General features: G+C 37.6%; 2 protein-coding genes across 4 annotated transcripts; both read right to left on the minus strand.

The window, feature by feature from the left end:
• Positions 1–359: 359 nt before the first annotated feature.
• Positions 360–9,351, minus strand: LOC106916722 (proteasomal ubiquitin receptor ADRM1-like). Of its 2 annotated transcripts, XM_014985206.2 has the most exons (10): positions 9,253–9,351; positions 7,426–7,653; positions 7,232–7,348; positions 6,341–6,464; positions 6,171–6,257; positions 4,960–5,062; positions 4,648–4,886; positions 3,658–3,815; positions 3,466–3,568; positions 360–1,991 (listed from the first exon to the last, which is right to left on the minus strand). In XM_014985206.2, exons 2-10 carry the CDS (start codon positions 7,633–7,635, stop codon positions 1,888–1,890), a joined length of 1,245 nt encoding a protein of 414 aa, XP_014840692.2. In that variant the 5' UTR covers positions 7,636–7,653; positions 9,253–9,351; the 3' UTR covers positions 360–1,887. The 2 variants fall into 2 exon arrangements, with proteins under 2 accessions (XP_014840692.2, XP_014840701.2); XM_014985215.2 differs by lacking the exon at positions 9,253–9,351 and having other exon boundaries at positions 7,426–8,406.
• A 1,247-nt stretch (positions 9,352–10,598) lies between these two features.
• LOC106916687 (oxysterol-binding protein-related protein 2-like) lies at positions 10,599–21,621 on the minus strand. Of its 2 annotated transcripts, none has more exons than XM_014985147.2 (14): positions 21,516–21,621; positions 21,100–21,249; positions 20,889–21,000; positions 18,511–18,586; positions 18,210–18,344; positions 17,316–17,413; positions 17,038–17,220; positions 16,222–16,329; positions 16,060–16,149; positions 15,350–15,467; positions 14,645–14,764; positions 13,349–13,472; positions 13,182–13,272; positions 10,599–12,544 (listed from the first exon to the last, which is right to left on the minus strand). In XM_014985147.2, the coding sequence occupies exons 2-14, from the start codon at positions 21,134–21,136 to the stop codon at positions 12,442–12,444; spliced, it is 1,395 nt and encodes a 464-aa protein (XP_014840633.2). In that variant the 5' UTR covers positions 21,137–21,249; positions 21,516–21,621; the 3' UTR covers positions 10,599–12,441. The 2 variants fall into 2 exon arrangements, with proteins under 2 accessions (XP_014840633.2, XP_014840642.2); XM_014985156.2 differs by lacking the exon at positions 21,516–21,621 and adding an exon at positions 21,329–21,496.
• Positions 21,622–23,048: the final 1,427 nt, after the last annotated feature.

The raw sequence follows: 23,048 nt of genomic DNA on the forward strand, positions 1-23,048 counted from the left end.
TTAATAAAAGAGCCATGTTGTGATGACTTCCTGAAGGCAGAAACGGGAGTTTTTAAAGAGACAGAGGCCCAATTTCAAGGAGTTAAATTACAAAGTCAAATTTCTTTTAAGTCATACTTGAAATATGTAGCATTTTTATAACAACTGAAGGTAATGTTATTTAATTGTACTATAAAATGTCACTATGTGCCTGGAGAACACATACTTCCCCTTTACATAAAATTAAATATCAAATGTCTGGTTTTCCCTCCTGGAGCTGCTGCCACTACCACCTAATCTCAGGTAAGCAGATAATTCATGGATTTTTAATCCAATTTAAGACGAGTTTCACCCAATCTGTTGCAAAACAATGCGAGTCATTAATGCATCAATCAAAGTTTTAATTTAGACTCTCCTGGGATAAGGACACGTTAACACAGTGAGACAGACATGGAGTCATGTCTACAGATGGGATCAGCTGGGACTGGAGCAACAGTTACCACAGCAGGGGCCTCATGCATAAAGCCTGCACAGTTTTCACACTAAAACTTGGCGTGCGGAAAAACTTAGAAAAGTGCGGCACACGAAAAAATTCGGATGCATAAAGCCGTGCGCACGCATGTGGTGGCCGCACACCTTTTCTTTGTGCATCCCAATCTGCGGGAAATCGAGCACAGCAGCTGGTCCGCCCATAAATACAAATTAGTATAAATATCCGGAAGTCTGCCACCATGTGAGGCAGTAACCATGGCAACGTCCTTGTTTGTAGCAGTACAAGTATTTATAATTATATATTTTATTTAAAAGGTGCTTTCAGGACACATAAGGTCACCTCACAAAAATAAAAATAAATTTTAAAGAGGGAAAAAAAAATCCAAATAAATAAACGGCTGCGCTTTCAGCCGGGCAGACCAGCGTCGGAGGAAAGTGGACGTTTATTCTAAATAGTGGAATCATGTGCAGAAGTACATTTAGAGAATAAAGATGCTTTCTGTCCAGAAAGGCGCATTCACAAAGCGGGCGGCTCGGCTGAAGGATGTCTGCAGCTGGACCGGTACCGGTACCGTACGGCTCTAAGTTCTGCTCAGAGATCCAGGATGATCAGTCTGGATTAATCTAAAGGTTCATAAACCAACAACATTTCCCAGCAGATCAATATGACCAATCGCTCCCTCTGAACCCTTGGCGATGTTCTCCACCCGAGCCAAACGCTCCACCTTCGCGCAGGTCACCGCTACCTGAACATGTGTGATGATACACACCTTAAAAATAATCAAACCTGTTGATTGTTTTTAATCGGCAGGTTTGAGTTAATCTGCTGATCCAACCCATTTCCTTTTCCAGTCAGAATTAAATTACTCCATAGATGCAGTCCATGCGCTTCGGCTCACAGACCGACACGTTTCATCTTCATGAGACAAAAACTGAGGAAAACTACTATTTACATTCGAGTGAAGTTTTCACATCCTTCTATTTTTATTTTCTTTATTGAGTGTGCGTGTTATATGCGGTTCAGTTTCATCGTTTACATTTAAACAATAAAATATTAAAATCATGAAATAACATCGGTTTTGGTGCTTCTTGGTCTAAATAACTGAATGTCGTCAGATTTCAGTGCCTTTAGGTGAGTTTTGATGCTTTGTAAGTTTGATATTGTCCACAGAAAAAATTTGCGTGGCTGCCGCACATTTTCACGCTAGTGAAAAAGTGTGCGTATATTTACGCAAACTCTTGACAAAAAGTTAATTTTTATACCTGCCGACTTGTGCGTAAAATATGACGCCGCACATTTTTTGCGAGCACACGCGCTTTATGCATGAGGCCCCTGATCTTTAAGTAACAGAAACTAAGCAGCAACAGGTAAATAAATAGTTATAAATAATAGTGTTAGCTTTCTTTAAGGAGCATTTAGTCCAAACTCATGTCTTCGTCGTCGTCCTTCTTGTCTTTGGAGTCGCTGTCCTGGTCTGACTTCGTCTCCGTCTCCATGGCTTTGGCAAAAGCCTCCACATCTACAAGGAAACGTGAGCAAATAGTATTAATTTAAATAAAACATCTTTGAATACGAGGTTAAAACACTGAGCAAGGAATAAAGGAAAAACGAGTAAATCTCTTCTATCAGCCGTAATGAGTAAGAGTCACATCTCAGACTCTAGCATCTTTCTCACGGTTCGTCCAGACAGAAATTTAAAGAGCAGCGGCAAAAGCAAATGAGATGGATTAGCAGCGCTTTCCAACGACGACTTGTTACTGTGGAATATCGTCTCTGCTGCCCAGAAAATGAGCTGTTAGCACATCATGTCATAAAACAACTGTCTTCAGTCAGAGGCCTTTTCTGATTTGTTGCAAAACACTGACTGCTAGTGGAGCTTCTTCCTGCCAGCGGCATCACCATCCACAGCAATCTGTTTGGGATAATAAAGTATTTTACACCTTATTATAAATTACCTTATTCAATTATTTCAAATGAAAGTTATTATTTTAAAAAGAACTTTTAATCTGAAACAATCCTGATCTGAAAGTATAATCTAATTTGTTTAATATGACTATATGAGTCTCTATAAATGAGCAAAGTGCACCATCACTGTTGATGCTTCAGCACCTACCAGCAGGTGGTGCTAGTGTAGCATAAAAATAAATGAAGACCAAACAAAATACCAGTTAGTACTATAAATATTGTAGAGATTCCACAGATTATTCAGGTTAGGGAAATGTTAAATTAATGTTTTAATGTAAAATCTCAGTTTGCAAAAAAGTACAGATGTTAATCGTTTTATTCTGGGGTAAAAATTACAGTTTAATCTTTTTTAATTTCATTGGAAACATAAAAACATTTGGAGCCATGACTGTATTACGTTTTGAGCAGGGGTGTTCAAACTGGGGGCCGGGGCCATTTGCGGCCCCTGGACTGATTTTATGTGGCCCCACTGACCACAATTCAAGAATAAATCAGGACAAAACTACAAGTTGCCCAGGTCCCCCTTGAAAATGAGATCTAGATCTCAATGGGGTTTACCTGGTTAAATAAAGGAAATAAAATAAATAAAAAATAAAATAAGTTTTAAATTAAAATCCATTTACAAAAATGATCACAAAGTGATTATTGCTTTTGGTTTCCTTCCATTGTCATGGCAACAAATTACACCTAAATCTGCTTTTAATTGCTGTATTAAAACTTGGCTAAATGCAGAAAGTGTTTTATGATGATTAGTTTTTAGTGCTCAGTTTTTCCTACTTCTTTTCAAAACGAAAAGTAGAGGTAAGCTAATTATCTTATTCTTGGTTATTTGTCATGTTCATTCAAATAAAGTGTTATGTGTTTTGTTTTTAAAAACTTGCTTGAAATAATAAGACTAACAAAGTTAAAATGTTTAGTTTATTGTTGGTGATTTTAGTTTTTAAAAATAACTTTCCTTTGACCCGCTTTCAAGCTGATGATTTTGGAGAACATTAAAAGGTTTGGACACCTCTGGTTTAGAGACTGACCTCCTTTATTGGCGGCATCCACAGCCTCTGCTGGGAGACCAAACTGGTTCATCAGAGGCCCCAGCTGGCCGGACGCCAGAGCGCTGCTGAACATGCTCATAGCCTGAACAGACACAAAAACCAAGCACAAATATTAGAGGTGAACAAAAGCGAGCCGAGCTCGGGGTTTTGATTCCTGGACGAGGTTTGCACCTGCTGGAACTGAGGCGAGCTGAGCGTGTTGTGCAGCTCCTCTGAGCTCTGCGGCAGCGACTCGCCGGACGGCAGGTAGGGCATCAGCCTCTGATGCACCTCCGGGTTGGCCAGGATGGGAGCCATGACCTCAGGGGTCAACACACTGGCCAGGTCCACTGCAAGAAGCAAACACACCAACACTGGTTTTTATCTTTTTGTACAGCGAAACCTTTTTGAAATCCTTTTTCCCTTTCTGACTACAAATTCACCACAAAACGCCGTCGTAAACAAACGGACATTCTGATGATTAAAAGCTTTTATCAACCAATTTAATAAAAATCTGAGAAACGTCAGGCTTTTGCCGCTGAGCGCTGTGGTGAGACGCAGCAGCTGTTTGGGTTTTACACAATTTGATGTTTTAGAAACTATTAATGAGGCATTTTTCTGATTGGATGGTTGAAAATCTAATTTTTAATCACTTCTTTCTGGTCAATTATTTAAGTATAAATCAAAAGGTTCAATACCAAGTTACACAAGATATTTACTCTAAGGTAAATATTTAAATGAAAAAAAAACCTGGACGGATGGATGGATGATCAGATAATTGGATGGATGGATGGATGATCAGATGAATGGATGGATGGATGGATGGATGGATGGATGGATGGATGATCAGATGAATGGATGGATGGATGATGAGGTAATCAGATGGATGGATGGATGATCAGATAATTGGATGGATGGATGGATGGATGATCAGGTAATCGGATGGATGGATGGATGGATGGATGGATGGATGGATGGATGGATGGATGGATGGATGGATGGATGGATGGATGGATGGATGATGAGGTAATCAGATGGATGGATGGATGATCAGATAGATGGATGGATGGATGATCAGATAGACGGATGGATGGATGATCAGATGGATGGATGGATGGATGATCAGATGGATGGATGGATGGATGATCAGATAATTGGATGGATGGATGTTCCCCTCCTCACCTCCCTGGCTGCTGGCTGGGACGTTCATGGTGGCCAGGATGCTCTGCAGGTCTCTCAGCTGGATGGGCTGCGTGGGATTGGCTGCGGCTGCAGCGGTGGTCGCAGCAGGGATGGAGAGGGTGGAGGCTGTGGGGGAGGGTGAAGACGTGGCCAGGGGGGTGATGGGAGTGGTGGGCACCTGGGTGGAGCCCAGCCGGCTGGCGGTGGAGGTGGAGGTCGGCGTGACGGCAGTGGACGGACTGGAAAACAGGAATCAGATGAGAGTCAGCCTCCAGTTGAAGCTGCTTCTATAATGAAAACACACTGAGGCACCTGGTGGTGGAGTTGCTGACTGCAGGAACGCTGCTGCTGCTGCTGCTGCTGCTGCTGCCCAGGAGGTTGGCCAAGCCCGGCCCAGCCAGAGCCCCCAGACCACCTGGCATCAGGAGAAAGACACATCGCAGCTTAAAGTTAACAATTAATTCATCTAAACTTGATCAAATGAGCGACCATTTTATTAAAAACCTGAGCTTTCTCTTGTATCAAGAGGACCGGCCATCTTTCCATAACACAAAGTGCTACATTTTTCATAATATGCTGAATTTAATATATATATATATATATATATATATATATATATATATATATATATATATATATATATATATATATATATATATATATAGTGGAGCAGTGGCTCAAACAGATCCCAAGAACAACATCAGACATCTCAGTCCAGAAATGTGCAGTTCTAGGCACAGCCAAGATACTGCGCAGAACCCTCAAGCTCCCAGGGCTCTGGTAGAGGACCCGAGCTCAGAGGATGAAGAGAGAGAGAGAGAGAGAGAGAGAGAGAGAGAGAGAGACCACCCGCGGAGGGTGAGAAGGGAATTTTTTTTTTTTTAATAATATATATATATTTTTAACATTGTTTTGTCAGCTGTATTAAAAATCAAACTGAACAAACAGGAAATTGTACTTTTCTCACATTAGAGTAGAAAAAAAAAAGAGAAGGACAAGGTGTCCATTCAGAATCACCGTCTGTTGCTCTTTAAAGAAAGTTCAAACTTCGCCCCATGAAGTGAATTAACTTCATGGAGAGGATTTTTTCCCCCACCATGTTTCCATTTTTCTTCGCTACACCTTTTCTGTCATCACCTCGTCTTCATTGCAAATCGGTAATTTTTTATTGATAATGTCGACGGGGTTCCGACAGACAACTCGGCTAAATGAGCGCTATTAAAGGTGATGACTTAATTTGTCGAATGTTTATATTTCAAAACAGAACCGCATACACCGGATTCAGTTTGGACCGTTTCTCTTTCCCGTTACAGAATGGCGCCGCCGCCATTTTTAATCTGCTTCAACGGCTCCGCTTACGGGTGACCAGCGGTGCCCTCTGCTGGATGGCGGCCAAACTACAACACTAAAAGACGGTCTATACGGACTTTATTAGTAATTTAATCTAATAAACAATTAAATGACAATTAATTATAAATTTATTGTTTACAACACATTATCTCCACACTGTTGCCTTCACGTACCGATCCCCCCCAGTCCAGTTGGTCCGATGAGCTGCATGAGCTGGTTGTGACTCATGTTACCCAGAAGGCTCTGCAGACCACCCTCGCCTTTAGAGAAAGAGAAAAAGGAATTAAATGTCATACAGAACTGAGGGTTTATCATCATAAAGTTTAATTATTGGCTATTCTACCTCCCAACGCAGAAAGGTCGTGACCTCCACTGCCGCCGCTGCCCAGAGCGCCTGGGATGGGCGGGTTGTTCAAGTACTCATTCACTTTGCGGCAGTACTCGTCATCCTTATCGTTTTTCGGTTCCTGAAAACAGAAAATAATAACTAACACACTACAAGTTTTAAGTAACTTTCATTGATGTCATAATAAAAGTGAATAAAAGTATTCACAGCTGTTGAATTTCAATGCATCTGATTTGGATTTGACAAACCTATGCAAAGTGGATAATAATTAAGTTTAAGAATGACCATTTTCAATTTTTCAACAGAAAAATATCTGAAAAGTGTGATGCACATCTGATTAATCCATCCTTATATCTATTATTTTATTGATTAATTGGAAAGAAAAAAACACAATCTGCAGATCTTTCATTTAATCAATTAAGCTTTTTTATACAATACTAGAAATACATAAAAAGACTCAAATAAACAAATAATTCAATTTATTTTTTAAATATGAAAATAAAATTTTATTGCTGAAAAAGCAATAACAGCATTCATTTAGTAAATCTGAGCCGGGTAAAACTATGCCTCTAGAGGAGATTTGACTAAAACATATTTACAGTTTCGGCTCAATTACTGCTCTATATATGTTGTTTTTTAAGTTTGTATACTCAAGTTAACAATTAATTGATTACTAAATTAGTTGGCGATTATTTCAATAATCAGTTAATCATGATTATTGCGACTAATCGTTTTTGCTATTCAAAAAATTAGCTCCACTTTTAGTGGAAGTGCCAAATAGCATGAAACAGCCTCCAGACAGTCTGTGGAGGACGATTGTTGCCAAAAATGTTCCAAGAGGAAATTAGTGATGAAGTCGACAGATTTTGATGTGTTTTGGCTTCAAACCTGCATCCAGAAGAAGAGTCTCTTAGAGCCGGCTTTAAACTTCAGCACATAAACCCGTCCGGTGGTGCACTGGTTGACCCGTTTAAACTCACAGTCATCAGGGAAGATAATCAGGTCCTAAACGGAGGAATCAAGGTGATATTAGAAAACCCAGCTGCAGGTCAGTTTGGTTAAAAATCCACTCTGTTGCCTACATCATCCACATTCCCGGTGGTGCGATCCTTCCAGCAGAAGTGGATGAGGGAGTCATCCGTCTGCTGGATATAGACCTGACCTTTACGCTTGTCGGGGGTCACCGTGCTGCCCTTCATCGTCATCTTACCGGCCCGAAACTCCACCAGGTATTTGCTGGAGGAGCCGCGGGAGCTGGACACCAGGCTGGGGAACAGAGCGCCGGACGCCATGAGGAGGAGGATGGTTTGCTGCAGGAAGGGAGACACAAACATCTGGAAGGTGGTACAACTCCACGGCTCCGCACATGGACGTCTTGAAATACAGGGTTGTTGTTTAATAAAACTACGATGGTGTTATGGGGCCATTGTGGCTAGAAGAAAATGAGTACATTTCTACCTATACATCACAAAAATTTTCTAGAAAAGACAAAAACTTTTGACTTTGAAAAGTCAAAAATTTGCTAGGAAAAAACTCAGAAATGTTGAGATTAATCTCAGAAATTTGAGGGGGGGAAAAAAGTAAATTTCCGAGTTTCAAAAGTTGTAAATATTCTAAAAATAAAAAAAATAAAATGAAAAAGAAAAGCGAAGAACATTTCAAAAAGTCGAACATTTTCAACTTTTCAAACTAGGAAATTTTCTTGTTCTCTTTACTAAAAAAATTATGAGATTAATCAGAGTTATTTAAAACAAACCTTCTACTTTTCAAGCTCAGAAATTTCCTTGTTTTTTTCTAGAATTTTTTTTAAAACAATCACAAAAATGTGATTTTTTTTTGCCAACAACAAGAAAAAAAAAATCCCCAAATTTTGGCTAAAACTTACTCCTCTTTTTTCTTTGTAAAATGGTCCTAATATGCCGTTACATGAAACAAACTTATAAAATAACTGGTGCAAGTTTAAATTTCTCCAGTCTGTGGATGGATATTTAACCAGAGCAAATATCCTATTATCTACAGATTTATTTTGTGAATTTCTGGTCTTTTAAGTGTTTTTTCCAGTATTGTTACTCCTCAATGTGAAACTTGAACCCATTAAACTGAAAGGATTGAAGAAGAAATATAAAGAGACAATCTGGGGTCATAAAATTTGTTAAAAATAATTTTGAAACTGAAATAAAAAACAAACTTTGAATCTCAAAGGTAGTTTAAGTTTTAGTTAATTTTTTTAATTCAAATGTTTTAATTCTTAAAGTTCTAAAACAGATTTCTTCAGTTTCAATATTTTTTAGTTTACATTTTTTTCTGTTTCAAAAATGTTGATTATAAACGCATTTTAATGGCCCCAATTTAGCTCCACAGAAATTCTGCAACAAAGCTTCAAAGCATTATTTTTACTTATTGGTTTGATATTTGACAAGTATATTAGTCAAATATACCTGAACCTTTCAATTATATACACTTATCAACGCAGTAAATGAATTTTGCATGCAACATACTAAGATCAAGTCCTCTGAATGAGATTCAAGCTGTAAGATTAAGAATGAAAACAGGTTTGATATTAAAAATTTAAAAATACTTATGATGTTTAAAGTCTCATGTGCTTTTCTTTCACAGCCTACAATAAAAAACACATTTTATCTTTGTCGGACTATTCTGTGGAAACTGATATACGAGTGTGAATCCAACTGGAAGCAGACTTGTCCCAGTTCTCCCATAAACACAGATGAACTGGAGCGGAGTCCTGCCGCAGACGGACATGACTCTGCATCCTGCACACAGAGGTCTGTTTCCAGCTCCGAGCCGTCACCGCTCGGCTGCGGCTTCACATTTCACCCCCACCGACTTACCATGCAGCCAGAGCCGTAATGTAGACCAGAAACCCGGATAAAAACACCATTTATACTCACATTTCTGTCGAAATTTTCCTTCAGCTGCAAAACCGCAAAAGTCTGCGACGCCTGTTGTGATTGGCTGACCAGCGGCGGAGCTTCGTTCTGATTGGCTCAACCGAGCGTCAACATGAGGGTGTTTAAACCTGCTGCGCATGTTCGGTAGAGATAACAGAGTTAGGTTGACACGTCAAACTAGAAGACACAGAAGTAAATCAAATTTATATTTATTATAGCGCTGGCAGTGTAATATAATTAAATTAGACTAACACTAAACACGTCAAACTAAAAGATATAATAAGGTTAATAAAATAAATGTATGCTATCATTTTATTTTTACTACGTAATTAGTTTGATGCGTGTTTTACATCAGCAGCTGAATGAAAATAAATGTAACCAATACAAACATTACTCCGAGGTTAAACCAGGCTAAAAATGCACTAAGATGCAGATTGTTTTCCAAATTAATTTCTTATTTTCCCTAATTGTGAAAAATACTGAAAAATACTTTAGACAAATTAGTGAATAAACTAAAATTTTACAAATCATATTAAACTTTGACTATTATAATGTAAAAATATTATCAAAAAGTATTAATGTCATTATCAATATTTACATTTTTTTAAATTGAATTATATGGAAGTGATTTCTTTATAAAATGTAATAAATTTGATAAAAAGGCTAAAAACATAACCAAAAATGTTTTATATGACTTTTTTGTTAAATACAATAAATAAATAAATAAAATTAAAGCTAACAAAAAGACAGATAAAGCAACATTACATTTAGACTTTAAAAAGCTGGGGAAAATGCACCAAAACTTGTCACTTTTTATTTTTCCTTATTTAAAATAAGAATTTTTTATGTCAATATGTATTTTTTCCTTTATACTTTAAGTATATGGAAAATAATAAATACAAAATATACATAACATAACAAGCTAAAGAATCTAACCTTAAGTGAATACTTTGAAAGTAAAAATAAATTTATTCTAAATCAAAATTTTTTAGAAATAAACTAATTTAGTAACTGATTAATCATTAACTGGAGTATGTCTGCTGTAAAAACAACACACTCCAACTTCAATTAAGCCAAAACTGTATAAAAATGTATACATTTTGTATTTAAGATTTAAAAAAACTGTTTAATTCTATCCAGTTCTACCCAATTTAATTTCCATAAAATGAAAAATCTATTCAGCATCATATAGTAATAAAAAAATAAACAGCTATATACAAAAATTAATTTAAAACAAAAGTAAACAAGAGAAAACAACTCATTTTCTAACTGAAACACTTATTTTATTCTTATTCATTTTCTGACTGAACACCATGAACGCTTAAAAACCACAACGAAGCAGCTCATTTTGTAGTCCATAATTTATTATTTAAATATGCTTGTATGCATATGGTTTTGGGTAACAGTACGAAGAGAGGAGGAAAAGAACAAACAGTGTAAACATCATCAACAAAGTAAAGAGACATGGGGGTAAAAGGATGAAAATATCCGTCAGATTGAACCTGCAGGCTTCAAAAGTGCTTTAAAAATCAGAGTAAAAGGAAAACTCTCACTGTACATATAAGTGCATAGGACTGTGAGCTCTCAAATGTGCAGCTTTTATGCTCAACAGCAACAAAAATCTGCTGTAGCATCTACTTATTTAGTGTGTTACTTTCAGCACTCGGCGCATCTGAAGGGGAAATCAGAGTTTGAGGGTTCACATTTCAGGAGGGCGGAGAGGATGGGTCGGTGTTCATAGGTACACAGCGTCTGCAGCGACCCGGGGTCACGAGGCGAGGCTGAAAATGAAGCGCAGGCTTCCGCACGGAAACTTAAAGCTTTCTCTGTCATGCAGGGAAAGCTCTCCTTTTGAAACCCAGCATTTATCCAGAGCGCACAGACGCTCTCAAAGCAACATTTCCCTTTTCTTTTGACGCTTTTGTTGAGTTTCAACTAAGAGACAGTTTGGCATCATTTTAAAGGTGCAAATTAGCTTAAATTTTCCACACAAAAAAAAACACATCCATGCCAACATTCTGCTCCGTACGGAGCCCCCTAAGCGACAAGGGGGATGTTTTTCCCTTTGAAATAATGTACACACTTGAATACTGAAATATTTTCTGCTGTAAGAAAGCAAAGCAGGTCAAACATGGGTTTTCCATCCCTTCTAAGAAATAAACAGAAACTTTCTCTAAGGAGGAAAGAAAAATACATCTAAACTATTTTGACTATTTTTGAGTTATTTTCACAGTCATCTGAATGTTTTGATTGTGTTTTTCATACTGGTAGTCTGATTGGTTTACAAACAAACACACAGCAATAGATTCATTTTAAATTTTTTTTTTGCACCAAAGATCTAAGAATGTTTTCGTATAAAAAATAGACCCGGTGTGTTTGCTAATTTATCGCTAGAGAACGCAAAATAGTTTTTTTAATTTGTCCTCTAGGGGGCTCCACGGCTCCACGTTTAAAGGTTTAGAAAAAGGAGAAGAAGCTTAATAATCATTTAGTTTTCTTAACTGGATTTCTGACACTGTGTTTCTGTTTCAGAGCATAAAGGTGAGAGGCAGCAAGTGTCAAACTCAGAGAGTTTGTCCATAAATGTTTCTATACTCAGTGCAGGAAATCATTATTTTATGGCTCTAACTTGTCTATTAGCATCTTGGTGAACATGCAAGCACCACTGTATTTTTATATTTTTTGTTCTCTAAACACAACTATATATTTGTACCAACAATATCTGCTTACGATAAACGTAAACATGGTTAAAAGCAGCTTGTGTTTTTTTTTTATCTCTATTCACAGAAACACTTGTGACATTTTAAAGATACATAGTGCTGAATAAAATAGACATCTAATTTCAGAGTCGGTTATATAAAAGTAGCGGATGTGTTTAAATAATCCCTGATATTTAAATGCAACATGAAGTGAACTAAAACGCTTCTGCAGCTCGTTTGTGTTTTGCAGAGCTCCCACCGGTGGCTGGATTAAAACCCTTAAATGACGAGCATTTAGGGTAAATAATGATGAAGATGTCTGACGTCAACATTTCTCTAAAGCTCTCCCACAGAGCACATTCACAGTCTCTTAACGGTTTGCTCTAACAGAGACACAGTGCCGGTCTGAGTAACCTGCCCGGTTTTCAAGTCGCAGAGAAATAAAGTGAACATTTTCCAGAAACACAGAGTTTCTTTGTCTTTTTTTGTGTCAGTAAATGTTGGGACAGTCCGTGTACTTCCTGTCAAAGTATCCGCCTGCGTACTGCCAGTCCTCGGCTCCGGTGAAAGGGTTTGTTACCATCCGGAACCACCTGAAGGGAAACAGACGAAACCTGCTTTTAGAGAGAAATCAAAAGTTCCTGGAGATACAAAACAATTTACCTTTGATCTTTTTAATTAATAATGACTCTACAGACATCAGCGAACGTTTTAACTGAAACACAAGAACTGAGTGAAGCTCTAACAAAATGGAAGTTTTTGTTTGTGCTGCTATCACTTTAAAGATATTAATAAAAAGTTTCCTGAGGTCATCAGAGGTCAAACAGCAACACCCACATTTACGACATGAAACAATTTCAGTGTCAGTGAAAAGGAAAGTGGTACCAATAAATGGTTTTTAACAATTTCTTAAATAATTCAAATTTAATTGTATGGATACTGTGTAAAAACAAAAATTATCACCAAGTATTTTTACCCAGTTTCTTGTGCAAATCTTTTATTACACTTGGAATAAGACAAAACTAATTTACAAGTAACTTTTCAGCAAGATATAGGAGTTTGTTTTACGTCAGTATTGATGAAAACGTTCCAGTTCCAGTGAAATTATTTCCCATGTTACAACCCGAGGAACAGACTTTAAGAATAAGGTCATGTAGGAAGGCGACTGGTTGCACTGGATTTTATTTAGGGGTATCAGACTAAAGAAGACTGGCAGCTGTTAGCTCTGACCTGGTCGACCACTCCTCTTCACCCTCTGATCGTTCTCTGCGTGCAGCCCTCTGTTTTTCCTCTAATCGCTCCTTCTCTGCACTGGCTAAGTCTGACGAAAGCAGAAGAATCAAGAGTAATAAAGCAAATTAATAAAACATCAAAAGGTTTTTGTTTTGTCGACTTACCCATGTCTCCATGTTCCATGGCTCTAATGTCGGGCCTCAGCCGGCAGTCCGTTGGCGGCAGCAGCCTCTCCATGCCGGGCTCCAGCTCGTTCAGCGTCACAGCAAAGCTGGTGAAGTTATACATCTACCAAAAAGAAAAAACACAAGACGCCCGAAACTTTTACACTCACTGGGTCAACGATCCCCCAACAAACCAAATAAACTCACTACAGTCAATACGAAACTAAAAATGTGCTCCAGAAGGACACAGTAACCTATTAAATGTTTTGGTTTGTTTGTTTAAATTACTAATTTACAAATCATTTGTGACTGGCTCCAGCAACTTTTCAGTCATTTCAGGTTTATTTGCGAGAAAGACGCTGCTGCAGTAATCAATACGACTAAAGATAAACACATAGATCAGTTTCTCTAGAACTTCTTGGCATATTTTATCCTTTAATCCTGTAAATGTTCTTCAGGTGATAGAAGGCTGACTTTGTAACCGTCTTGATGTGGCTCTGAAGGTTCAGGTCAGAGTTCATCTCTACTCCCAGATTTCCAGTTTCCAGCTGCAATAACTGAAGTTGTGCGTTGACTCTAGATCGTTCCTCTTTAGGTCCAAAACTTCAGTTTCTGTTATGTAACATCCACACATTTATCTGTTCTAAGCATCTACTCAAAGTCTATATGGGTTCATTGTGCATCATCTGTGTCGCTGTGGTAGCTAATCTCATTACTTGTTATAACTTGAGCTAATGGGAGCATGTACATATTAAATTAGAGGGAGTCCAGGAATGAGCCTTGTGGTACCCCACATGTGATTTTTGTCAGATTTGGTGAAAAGTTACTTACTGACATAAAGCTGAACCCGCTCTCTAGGCAAGACTCAAACCAGAGACTCCAAACTTTCCAAACATCTTCTCAGACTTCTGCAATCGGTTTTAGGTCAGGGTGTAAATACTTATCTCAGATTCAGCAGTAAATAACAAAACATTTCACATCCACTGAATATATATATAAAAAAGACGCATTGTGGTTTGAGAGACAATAATATTGATAGCATCAGCAAAATTAGCCTCTGTTATCAAAGACATTGATAAAGTCCAGGACTTTGAGATGAAAAACAGACGATGAGTCGTCAGTAATTTTTACTCGAAAGTGCAGAACGGATGAACCTGCCCTGCTGGCAGGTGCTGAGGTTCAGCGCTGACAGATTGATAACGTGACTAATCAATTAAAAGGTGAACACTTTAAATCCTCGAGATCAACTGCAAAATGTTTCTGATTCCTGTGATGGAGGCAGAGTTTAGAGCCGACCTGCGCTGAGTGACTGGGCCGCGGCGTTATCCTCCACAGTAAGGCACTTCCTGGTATCACAGTCACCGTATCCTGACCTTCTGGCAATTCGTCGTCCTCCTCCACTTCATAGCTACATCCCTACACACACAGAAAGATTTTTTAAAAAGCTGTCACGTTCAAACCGTCGAGGCCAAACCAACCGAGCGGACGGTTCAGTGCAAACAGGTGAATCATGGGAACTACGGTTGCCACAAACTCAAAACGTTTCAAGCAACAACGGCATGTCATTGCAAGACATCATGGTTTAGGTGCTGGCAATGATCTAGTCAAACAAGTACACTGTAAACATAACTAGACAACAGCAGCAGCACACTAGAGATATCAAACACGCTATTACCTTACCTTACGCTAACGCCACTGCGTGTTATTGTGAAAGGAAGAGATGCCGTTTGAGAAAACAGAGTCAGTGACACGTAAAACAGGTTACTGACAATCGCATGAGTTTGCAGAAACGCTCCCTTCCCGCCGGATGGAGACCACGCAGCTTCAGCTGTTGGAAACGTTTCGGAAGGGTTGTGAATATTAACAGAGCAAAAACTGGCAAAGACAGTAAATTAGTCCCAGATGATGAGTGATCAGCCGGGTCTCCAGCCGGAGTGACGGGAGGCTTTTCTGCTCTGCAGACGAGGTGAGAGAAATGAAATCGGCTCAAAGGTTTCTCACCTCTTTCTGTGGGTCGCTCCCCGTCTTCTTCTCTGCCTTCTTTGTTTCATAAAGCTTGGGGTCGATGCTGTACATGCTCTCCGTCCACTTCCCGTAGATGACGCGTCTCTTCTTCTTACTGGTCCGACCGCAGCGACGCGATCAGTTCAGAAAACAAACAATCACACTTTATGCCTGAGACCGGATTCAGGAGGGCTGGGCGATTATTATAGGAAAAAGATCGTTTTTTTTTAAAGGTTTTGTTGGCTCTAGTGGCCTATATTTGAAAGTATTTTGACAGGAAGGAGGGTAATCAGAGAGGGGGAAGACATGCGGCAGATGTCACCAGGTGGGAATCGAGCCTGCGACCACCGCCATGAGGACCAGGGCCTCAATACGTGGGTTGTGCAGGAGTTGTGATAAAAAATAACTTAATTCTCCTGATATTATGATTTTATTCTTATAATAAAAAAATATTTGTATCCTGGCCGTAATACTTTGTCATCGAGTTGATCTGATATCAAAGTCCAAATAAATAGAAGCTTAAACAAGATGGCTGCCTTGGTGAGCTGGCATCACTCGTAACTATGGAAACCCAACAAGTGCAATGATGGGTGGGGGAGAGAATCCATATTTTCCAAAATTTAAACCTTTGAAAACCCAAAAATGAAATGAATAGATAAAATGGGTTAATCGCCCAGCCCTGGTACCCGACCTGCTCCTGTTCTCACCTTTCGTCTTGGATAAATCCTTCGACTTTGTGAAGATCTTTTCCAAACATCCCACAGGGTTTAAAGTTCAAGATGCATTTATCTCCAGTGCTGAGGGAATCAAGGCAGCATTAATGAGGGATAAAAACTCACAACAAGCTTTTCCAGCATCAGTAACCGTACCTGTGGTTGACTATTTCCACTGTTCCGTACTGTTCGATCCAGAGTTTCCCCAAAATGATGTTATGAACGCAGCACATTGGATTCGTCCAGGTGTACGCTTCTTTATGTCTACAGTAAAAATACAGCATCAGTCCTGATAATCCAAGAAAGATCCAAACTTCCACATTGAGATTAAATACGAAGCTGCTTCCTGAACAACTAGCATCATATTTAGCTAGCTCAATCTGAAACGATTAATCAATTATTGTCATAATCATCAACTAATTTAGTAATCGATTAATAGTAAGCTGGAGTATACAGACTCAAAAAGAAAGCCATTTGCAGAAAAAAACAGCTTAATTACTGCTTGTTTGTTTATTAATGTAAAATATTTTTGCATTAATATATATTTTATTCGCATTAAAATATTCAAATGAACAAATCAGTTTCTTTTTTAAATAAGAAAAGAAACATTTTGTTACATAAAATGCAATAATATGCATTTCTTTAGTGAATTTGAACCAGATAAACTAAACGATGCCACTTGAGTTGTTTTGGGGAAAACATCATTTGAAACAAAGGTTTAAGATGAAAAATCAAAAAACATAAATAATGAAATGCTTCTTTTCTCATTTAAAAAATTAATTATTTGCATATTTTAATGTATTTTAATATTCTAAAAAAGACTTAAATGGTTAAATGAAAATCCTGTAGAATGTGCCAATTTTGCTCTGATTAACCAACAGAATTGCTAAAATAATAATCAGTTGCAGCGTTACAAATAAAAGCAACAATATGCACAACAAAAATGAATGAAAAAAGTGAGTAAAAGCTTACTTTAATAACTCCAGCGTCATTGTGCCTTGAGGCTCAGCTTCAACACTTTTACCCCAGAACTTCAGCTTTGGGCAGATGGAGCCATGAAACTCAAACTCCTGCTTCAGAGACTCAGCGTGGAAGGCACTGACGGGGGGATGATGGCTCACCTGCTCAGAGATCAATCTGTATCCTTCATCCTCCCTAAAATAACAAAAAACACACAAATCAGTCAGAAAACAGGCGCAGAATCTTAGAAACGCTGGTAGATATTAGGATAAATATATGTAGGGTTTTACCGTATGAGTTCATACGTTTCCCCCAGCAGAGGATTAAATGGCTTTCTAGTTCTCTCCCATTGAGATGCTACAGCGGAAACGGCAAACGCAGCAACAACCTGTGACCCAGACGAGAACCGGATCAGAACCATTTTACCCCAATCACGCCACTTCACATCTGACGTGCATAATTTCAGTGGCAGATAAAGATGCTGTAAGAAAACAAACTCTCTGCCTCTTTAAAATGTGATACGCTGGCTAACGCTGGCTAACGTTAGCTGATAAACAGGTGAAGAGAAGCTGTGTTGTAAATCAGAGACTTCAAATATGTCACAGATATTCAGCTTCTGGGTCAATGTTGTCACAATAACCTGGTAATTTTAATTAATTAGATGCTTAGTTTTCTTTTTTGACTGCTTTTTCTACATATTTGTTCCATAAGCATTAATAGAACGTTACATTTGTTTTAAATCTGTAATTATCTCAACTTATGAATAATTTTTTTATTTATTTGGCTGTGCTAAGAGAATTTAATGTTCAGGGATTAAAGATAATAATAATAATAATAATAATTAGAAAAAGAGAGTAATGCTTTTCTGACAAAAAAAAAAAAAATTGCTGCATTTTACACCCTTCATCTCAATAAATACACATTAAATGTAACGGGACGGGTCAGAGATGATAAAATAAGGACTTGATTCTGGATAAATGTTTTTGCTTCCTTCACCTTTGTATTTAATATGTCAACATATCTTAGAAGAAAATAAGCAGCGATTCGTTCAATAAGAAAAAAATATTTTCTCACGGATCATTAAAGAAAAGTTTTGCAGGTTTTGGAGCCAAACAGCTCATCTAGATCAGTTTAATTTGTGATTAAACTGCGATTCTTTCCAGAGGAAATAATCGCGTCCCTACCTGCATGCGGTCGACGGCGTCCGACAGGCTGCAGGCTTTGTGGATGAGGTGAGTGTGCTCCATGTACTCCGAGATTCTCTGGAGAAAACTCAGCGGCTCGTTAAACTCAACCGGCATCGCGATTTTGGAAAGCTCCTGCGATCGGAGGCAAATTAAATTCATTCGTAATTATGGCAAAACACTGTCAGAAATAACTGGAAATGTCACTTTTCAACAATTACGAAATAAAGCTGTGAGAAAACTTTAGCATTCACACAACTCTGCTACCCTTTGGATGAGTTTGGGGTTTTTTGGGACTCACCATTCCAACACATTTCTTCAATATGCTCCACACACTGAAATTGCTCCTGGAGATTGTTTCTCCAGGCAGGGCTTTCCTGGCGCACATTTAGACAAAAGGATATTAAAAAACTGCTAAAAAGCAGCCAAAAAAAAAAAATTAAAGAAGCATTAAAGCCAGGCTGAGAATTATTACTTTTAAATTACGAGAATAAAGTTGTAACATTACCGGAATAAATATTAGGAGAATAAAGTGGTAATTTTATGAGAACTCCACATAAAAAATAACAAAAATTAAAATGAGGAATGTTGAGCATCTTGTGATTTAATAGATAACTTTATACTTTTGCATTGGTTTAATAAATAAGGAAATATTTAATCCTTAAAACATCAAAATCAAATTATCAGCAGCAGGACTTTGAGGCTATTGTGAAAACAAAATAGTTTATTTTGAAGAAAGAAACACAAACTTGTCATTTTGGTCACGTCAGATCTTGATACTATCAGCTTTTTTCTTCTATTCTTATGCTTTTATTCTGATAACATCATGACTTTATTCTCGTATTAATTTTTAATTACATCACACTCAATTTTAAGTAATGGTAGCTCCACATGAATGAAAACAATTTTTTTTTTATCCATTTAAACTTAAAATGCACTAAAAAGTTTTCTCAAATCAAAACTTGTTTGAAGACATTCCTGTATTCAAACAGTTTACAGATTACTTTTGTTATACAAGACATTACCAACAGTTACCTTCTATTAACACAAACATTCAGAGGTTTTCTGAATGTTTGTATTAATTGTCACAAACAAGCTAAGACGTGAATAAATGAGCCGGTAAAGACAGGTAAAAAGCCTTCTTTATCTCTGAATCTTTGTCGTTCTCTAGTGATTCCTCCTGCTGCACGCCGGGCTGTTTATGATGGTCACAACCATATTTTGTATTTTGGGTCTGAAGGAAATCTCATCCTGTAACCTCATTGTGTTGTAAACAAAACCCGACTGAATCCTGCGACGCTGCGCTCTCTGCATGCACCGCCGCCTATTTATTTTTACACCGTTTCCAGGAAAGAACTCAGTGGACTCCACACTGACTGATCAAATCTCTTCTTTGTTTATGTTCACTGTAACAGGATATTTAGTTTTTAATCAATTTTCACTTTGGAAACATTCAGCAAGCTCAGCTCCTTCTTTCATATTTCAGCCTTTAACTCGGTTTAAGGCAAAAATTTACTACTTTTTTGTGCCAAAAACCCTCAGATAAGGTTTACTTTAGACACAACTCTCATTCACAAGATAAAAACGTTTCTACATCAGAAGCTAAATTACTCCAAATAATCAGAGCAGCTGCTGTAAAATGTAAATCCATCATGTAAATAAAATCAGATCAGAAGGTTGAGTACAAGAGTGAGACAAATATTTTAATTGGTCTGATTAAATATTCAGATCTTAAATGTTGTGTTTTCATTATCTGTACGTGGAAAATAAATCATAATTGCCAAAAAGAAAGGTTTAAAAACATCAGTCTCTGTGTAATTACATGAGAGATGCTGAAATAATTTAACTTTTCAATAATATTCTAATATATTATTGTTCATGTCATGACTTCTGTTCATGTTACAAAAGCATGACTTTCTTCAGCTCTTTACTAAATCAATATCTTGCCTAAAACTTATAAATGAAGCTTGTTTGTGACAACTGACTGGACTTGGTTAGCATTAAAATATTAGTCCTAAAGTATATTGTTTTCTGAAGATTGACTGTAAGACACAAATGACCAAATAGACACTGAAAAGAAGCTTTCAGCTTCTATGCACCTCAAATCTGGAACAAACTTCCAGGAAACAGCTGAAACACTGAGTTCCTTTAAATAAGGCTAACACTCCAGTTTAGAATCAATTTTAAACCATAATAAATGGAATGTTGACCAATACATTTGATGTGTGGTGATGATGATTACAAAATGCAACATCTGTTATTTGCTTTTACAACTGTTGACTCTATTATGTGTTTTCATCCGTTTTCATGATGTAAAGCACTTTGAACTGCTGAAATATGCTAAGTAAATAAACTTGACTGTTTGATTTAAGTATCTAGTTTAGACAAAAAGCAAAAACAAATTCAAATCTGCACATAAAATTATTGTAGATAAAAAGCAGCTTTATGTTGCATGATGAACCCGTACAAATTGAACGATAAAATAGCCACATTCATTGAGATTCAATAGTAATTTAATGCAAACTGCTGGAGTTCTTTAGATAGAAAACACTTTGATAACACCAATTTGGCATCAATGATGGGATTGAAACTCCTTTTTTTTTGCTGTAAATTGCATTCAGATGATGGGTCATGAGTTGGAGTAATATAAATAAACTGAGTTAATTGATATTTTCCCACCTGCGCTCCCACACCCCGTTCTCCTGCTCGCTGCTGCCATCGGTCCCCTCGTTGCTGTCAAACACCAGGGCATCTTTGAAACTGACCTCACCGGAATCATCAGACTCCAGTCCTGGGATGAGGGAAGTTTAAAGAAACAGAAAACCCATTTCATTCACTGAGACATTAGGAGAAACCATAACGATTCCACGCCTCTGTTAGCCAGTCTCACCTGTCTGAGCGTCAAAAAATTCCTCCTCGCTGTTCATACTGAGCAGAAAAAGGTAACAAAATGTTACTCAGCAGTCATGTTTCCACCGTCGGTCCGACGTTTCTGCTGCCCCGCCTCCCTGCGAGCATCACAGACTGCCACAAACACGACCTGTAAGACGGACAGTTCTTTAAAACCACTCGGTGGAGCCGAACATAACCGCAACAGAGGTTGTGACAGAAACGATAACCTGTTTCAGGTTCGCTGTCAGCCGCAACGCTCCTCACAAAGTCTCAGCTAACGGCTAACTAGCTACTAGCATCGCATCTGGAGACAGTTAACAGTGATCTGAAGCCGAGCTTAGCTCATGACACTGACACGTTTACACGCAAACACGTGTTTACACTCTGACACGAACAATTACACAGTACACATACCTGTTAATTTGTCAGTTTGGCCTCGGCTTATAAAAACAACTGAAAAGTGTAGCGCCACTGGAGCCTGCCGGAAGTGGGCGGCAAGGACACGGTGATTGGCAGGGCCTTCAGCCAATCAGATCGCAGCTAGGAGATTTCTAGAAATAGAAGGCAAAGAGCTGCTATTTTAAACTCACTCAATAATAAGAAAAAGGAAATTTATTCCTCCACCAGGCTGAACATTAATCTTCAGACATAGGGAATAATATTTAATTTTGTCGACATGTCTGAGCAGGTTTGAATTAAAAATAATTAAAATCAGATAAGATACTCTAATAAGAGTAGCAGCAATACTTTGACATTTTTACTCATGTAAAAGTAAAAAGAAGCAAGAAATTACTCAAGTAAGAGTAAAAAAGAAATAAAATACTGCTCAAGTACTGAGTAACTGATCAAAACACCAACTATTTAATATTTAATATAAAATCTCTTTCTCACATGCTGTTTTTATTTTAATTATGTAAAGTACTTTGAAATGCCTTGCTGCTGAAATGTCCTATACAAATAAAATTTGATTGATTGATTGATTGATTTAAAAATTACTCATCGGATGGACTCAAATATAAAGTTATGTGGAAATTTTGGTATTTTAAGGACCAAAATTAAAATAATTCATATAAATAACATAGTTACAATATAACAAAATCAGGCAAAAATTCTTTTTCCATAATTTCAGTTTCTTTCAATATAAAACTCACAAATCTTTAACAAAAACTGCAGGTGTGTGACAGTGTCTGATGAATTTTTGGTTAAAATCTTGTTTTCATTCAGTGAAGTTACTAACAGTGGAATATCCAAAGATCTTACTAAAGTAACAGATACTTCTCAATACAACAACTCACGTAAAAAAAAATACAGCATAGTAAGAATACTTCTATAAAAGTAATTTAAAAAAATAAATCAAGTAAACGTAATTGAGTAAAACTACCAAATTTTTGTTAAAATAAATACCATGAATCTGAAAAACCACTGAATAAAATATTTTTTTTCTTTTTTACTGATGCCCACTATATTTATATTTTAGGAAATGTGGGCCTCATTTATTTTAATAAGTGATGGTCTTGGATGACCAAATAGTTTCTTTTTTTAATTTAGAGCTGTTGCCTTGCAGCAAGAAGGTTCTGGCCCGGTCCTTCTGCATGGAGTTTGACTATCAGGTTAATTGGCCTCTCCAAATTGCCCATGGGTGTGAGTGTGTTTGTCTCTGTGTTGCCCTGCGACAGACTGGCGACCTGTCCAGGGTGACCCCGCCTCTCGCCCTGAACGATAGCTGGAGATGGGCACCAGCAACCCTCCCGACCCCACTGAGGGACAAGGGTGTAAAAGAAAATGGATGGATGGATGGATGGATGGATGGATCTTATAGATGTATATAGATCTTGTGTATATAGAGTTAAGTACACGTTAAGAAAAAGTTGCTCAAAACTCAATGAATTTCAGAACAAATTAGTGTGTTTATGAATTAATTTGCTTTCATTTGTTGCAGACAGTGTG

The sequence above is a fragment of the Poecilia mexicana genome, unplaced genomic scaffold (genome assembly GCF_051168715.1).
Source record: "Poecilia mexicana isolate PSO_F unplaced genomic scaffold, ASM5116871v1 scaffold_7, whole genome shotgun sequence".
Classification (NCBI taxonomy): Eukaryota; Metazoa; Chordata; class Actinopteri; order Cyprinodontiformes; family Poeciliidae; genus Poecilia; species Poecilia mexicana.